This window comes from Lactuca serriola, chromosome 8, assembly GCF_051521515.1.
Source record: "Lactuca serriola cultivar US96UC23 chromosome 8, Lser_US96UC23_V15, whole genome shotgun sequence".
In the NCBI taxonomy this organism is placed as follows: domain Eukaryota; kingdom Viridiplantae; phylum Streptophyta; class Magnoliopsida; order Asterales; family Asteraceae; genus Lactuca; species Lactuca serriola.
Window position 1 is genome coordinate 83477131 of NC_136415.1, and position 4626 is coordinate 83481756.

Consider the following 4626-nt stretch of genomic DNA (forward strand, 5'->3'; position numbering starts at 1 on the left):
GGCATTTGTGGTTTCGGAGTTCGGACTACAAATACGTTTTTAACTCGATTTTAGGGTTCTTTTTAGTTCTACCCTGAAGAAGGAAAGAGGCAGAGCCGTCCATTGGAGTGAATTATCGCAGGTTTCTTTCTTTCCATTTGTCTGTAACTCCAATTCAAATACATGTGATTGCAAGTCTCGTTTTGATCTATTTTAGTAGCATGATCAGTTGTTTGTTTCCAAAACAAATGAAAAAGATTAGTGTTGTTATATAATCTCTCCGTGAACAGCTTGTAGATTGCTATGGAGAGTTTGCATCATACAGTAATCACTCTCTTCTCACTACCACGCTCTTTTACAAGTTTGAAAATTATGCGATTGATAGAGGTGTGTGTGTGTGCTTCTGGTAGGAGAATTAGTTAGGGGATTGGAAGCGATGTGAGCAACTTCTATGGTATTATTTGTAAAAGTTAAATAACTAAATATAGTGTTTGTAGAATCGATCCAGTTGAATCTCCGTATCAGTATGAAGTCTATCTGTTAATGATCATATAAAGTTAGGTATCTGAAATTATGACTTCAATAACCATCTAGATAGTCCACATGATTTGCTATTTTCCACCTAAACAGACTGATAACATACTGTCAAATCTGCTTATTCAATTTGCTACAACTTGACATCACATCGATTATATAGCCTCTTTAAAGTTTACATTTTTGTTGTATTTCAGGTTTTGAAAGGAGAAAAAGCTTAATTGCAATACAACCATGGTACACCCAAATTCTTTTCCTCTTTTCCTTTATGTGTTTTCTTTTTTTTATGTATCGATTGTTGATGAATTTGTTCTGCATTTGGCAGTCGCTTGTAGCAAATGAAGAATTTCAGCACATTCTTCGTATTCAAAACACAAATGTTGATGGAAAGCAAAAAATCATGTTTGCTATGACCTCTATCAAGGGTATTGGTCGTCGTTTTTCAAATATTGTTTGCAAGAAGGCCGATGTTGACATGAACAAGAGGTAATTTGGCATTCGATCAATCATCTCTAGAAAAAACCTTTTGTTCTTTCAAACTAACCTTCATATCATTCATTTTGATGTAGGGCTGGTGAACTCTCGAATGCTGAGATTGATAATCTGATGACTATTGTTGCAAACCCTCGTCAGTTCAAAATCCCAGATTGGTTTCTTAACAGAAAGAAGGATTACAAAGATGGGAAATACTCCCAGGTTACCTCTAATGCACTTGACATGAAGCTCAGAGATGACTTGGAGCGTCTCAAGAAGATCAGGTCTCTCATTTTCTTCTTCTTCTTCTTCTTCTTCTTCTTCTTCTTATTTATTTATCTATACAAGTGAATTGCAATACTGTAATCTTGAAATATATATTAGAGAAAAAGAATATATATTAATATGCTGACGTGGACTTTTGGTTTGTGTTAGGAACCACCGTGGGCTGCGTCACTACTGGGGTCTGAGAGTCCGTGGACAACACACCAAGACCACTGGTCGCAGGGGAAAGACTGTTGGTGTGTCCAAGAAGCGATAAGTTTTTTACTATTGGTGCTTTTTTATTTTGTGCTAGCAAGTTGTTAGAATTTCTTATCAAGAGATTTTTGGTTTATGAACTGGTGAGTTGATGGGTTTTAGTTTTTTTTGTTTTGTCGAAATCTTGAGTTAACTTTTGAGTTACCAAAGCACTAAGACTGATTATAAATTATCGTTCTATGTTTTGCACTTCAACCTGGATTTGATGACATATCATTTTTGGAAAAAGAATCATAGAAAATCGGTTTGTATATGTATTAATAAAACTTTATACAAAACAAATAGATACCAATAAACAAAAACTATTAGTCGGTGTCTGATAGCGATACCATATGTATGCCCAACTATTGATTCAAATACCACAAGCTTATTGATAAACAAACGTATGTTCGTGGTATACAGACACATGATATTGATAAGTTTTTTGTAAATAGCCGTGATATTTAATTTCTTTTTAAAAAACTCGAACTTATATTTCCAACATTCTAAAGATTATTATGGACACTTGCTATTTGTAATTAAAACATTCTTAACATGTAAATAGACCATTACTGTTATGAAAACACAAAATTAATAATAAAGACGTTCTATTTATTTATAGGAAACTTGTTAAATTAATGAGAAATTAAATATTCTCCACGTTAAAATTATGAGAAATTAAATATCTTTTACATTTTCTTTATATTCATCTTCATAACCATTTTCTTTATATTCATCCTCTTACCCATTTAATACGTGAGCTTCAATGTTGTAACAAAAATGTGTTTATGAACCATTACATCATATCATTTTAATATGTGAATGTGAGCTTCAATGTTGTGACAAAAATGTATTTATGAACCAGTACATCAAATTTGAGTCGATCTGGCATCATATAATCTATACTAATAAAAGAGTAGCTCTTTTGTCATGTGTCACCATATTAGACATTTTAATTAATATGTTGTCACTTGTCAATCTATTAGTTTTTCATTTTAAATTTATTAAACCTCCTCATTAATGTGATTCTATTTTAAATTTTAAATTTTAAATTATTGTTTTCACTAATTCACAAATAAAAAATATATAATATATATTAAAAATTAATTTTATATATTTATTTGAATCAATGATTATAATTTCACATAACTAATAAAAAATATCTCTTAAATTAATAATCTATTCAAAATAATTTATTAATAATTTTGAGTTTTTACTATAAAAGTTTGATTAATATAATAACCGTGGTTCCCATGGGTTATAAACTAGTGTGTTTATAAATATATTTACGAACCAGTAAACAGTGACGGACACAAAACATTTAAATAGCGGCGACATTCATATTGTGAAGGCATTGCACCTAATAGAAAACATTTTTTTTACACTACGGGTTGAATTGGAGTGTTGGCCCAGGTCCCCCACGGGCTCTACATTGGGCCGCCACTGTCGGTATATCATTATATGAATATGAGTCAACTGGACAATCATATAATATAGATAAAATTTCACATCATATATTATGAGTAATTGGGCAATCATATATAGATAAAATTTCACAAACGGTTTTACATAAATGGTCATTTTTTTTGAAATAATCAACCACAAATATATTAAAACTTAACAAGACAATGGAGAAACAAAAAAAACCCTTGCAAATTGTTTAGAGGAAATTACATCCAACAATTCCAATTAAAAATAAACTTCTCGTATCTATTACTAATCCAATAGAGTCAAAAATAATATTGTTTCTCATCTTTCCACTTCCAAAAACTGTATTGTTACGAAGTCTCCATAATTACCAAAAAGACTGTTTATCATCACATTTATCACCATTCTTTTGTTGACGTTTTTTCTTATCGCATCAATTAGATCAAATAAACCATTAATGCAATCAAATGAGTTAAGTTGAATATCTAACCACTTGAAAATTGCATTCCACGTTATGGTAGACACCTCACAATTAACGAACAAGTGGTCCATTTGCTCATCTTCCAAGTTTTTCCAAGTTACAAATCAGACATAAAGTACTTGGAATGTCAATATCACGCTGATCAAGGTTACTCATAGTTGGCAATCTATTCGGTCTTATTCTCCACACTAGAATATTAACTTTCCGAGAGACAAACTCGTTCCATCTAGTGGGAGTAGGAACACTTGGTAATATTTTTTGATCGATCCACCTTCTAGTATCTGTTACAGTAAATATGCCATTTTTCCCAATATTCCACATCAAACTATCACCTTTATCTATCAGATGCACATCCAATAGAACATTCAACAAATCAACAAGTTGAGTACTTTCCTCCCCTCCTCTATCAGGACAACGCCAACACCAAGTCCAACCATCATTCGACTTTATATCCTGAATGTAACAGTTTTGCTCCATTTCTAAACGAAACAGACGAGGAAACCGAGAACATAATAACTGGTCTCCAATCTAGAGATCATTTGAAAATTGAATATTAGACTCGTTCCCAAGTATTCTTTTTAACATGGAAGTCGGAACAACATCCTTATCCTCCAACTGTTTACATGAAGCAACAATTCTAGCCCAAGGAGCATACCCACGATTTGTACATGTACCTAACTTGAATCCTCCTTTAACACCATAAACAACTTTAATAACCTTAACCCATAACAATTCACCACATGTCAAGAAACGCTATTTCCATTTAGAAGGAAAGCATAAATTAAAAGCTGACAAACTCCTAATATTAAGCCCCCATGCTCCAAATCCGCCAAAACTGAATCCCAATTAACCCAATACATTTTTCTATGATCTGAATCCCCCAAGAATTTGGAGCAATAAAATTCCAATTTTTTTGCAATAGTTACCAACATAAGAAAAACTGACATGTAATAAACTCCTAAAGCACCCAAGATAGATTTAATTAAAAATGGCCTTCCTCCGATAAAAAGGGTTGAAACTTTCCACATCGACATCTTACTCTTAATTTTATCCAAAATCGACTTCCAAGCATTCACCATGTTCACTTTTTCACCGACCGGAAGACCCAAGTGAAAGGTAATCTTCCTTGTTAGCATCTCACAGTTTTCAAGTACTCTACCACTTCATCCCACTTTACACCAATACCAAAGATATTAGATTTTTCAAGAAAA

At 32.4% G+C, this 4626-nt stretch overlaps 2 protein-coding genes across 2 annotated transcripts; one reads left to right on the top strand and one right to left on the bottom strand.

The window, feature by feature from the left end:
• On the top strand, positions 1 to 1722 carry LOC145068981 (small ribosomal subunit protein uS13z/uS13y/uS13x-like). Its single transcript, XM_079015949.1, has 5 exons — positions 1 to 121; positions 711 to 750; positions 839 to 999; positions 1083 to 1271; positions 1423 to 1722. Exons 2-5 carry the CDS (start codon positions 748 to 750, stop codon positions 1526 to 1528), a joined length of 459 nt encoding a protein of 152 aa, XP_078872075.1. The 5' UTR covers positions 1 to 121; positions 711 to 747; the 3' UTR covers positions 1529 to 1722.
• A 1768-nt stretch (positions 1723 to 3490) lies between these two features.
• Positions 3491 to 3892, bottom strand: LOC145067113 (uncharacterized). Its single transcript, XM_079014322.1, has one exon. The coding sequence runs from the start codon at positions 3890 to 3892 to the stop codon at positions 3491 to 3493; it is 402 nt and encodes a 133-aa protein (XP_078870448.1).
• Between the last annotated feature and the right edge of the window lie 734 nt (positions 3893 to 4626).

Coding starts and splice junctions, on each gene's coding strand:
- LOC145068981 (XM_079015949.1), top strand. Junction 1,000..1,082: donor GATGTTGACATGAACAAGAG/GTAATTTGGCAT, acceptor ATTTTGATGTAG/GGCTGGTGAACTCTCGAATG. Junction 1,272..1,422: donor GAGCGTCTCAAGAAGATCAG/GTCTCTCATTTT, acceptor GGTTTGTGTTAG/GAACCACCGTGGGCTGCGTC.
- LOC145067113 (XM_079014322.1), bottom strand. CDS start 3,892: ATGGAGCAAAACTGTTACATTCAGGATATAAAGTCGAATGATGGTTGG.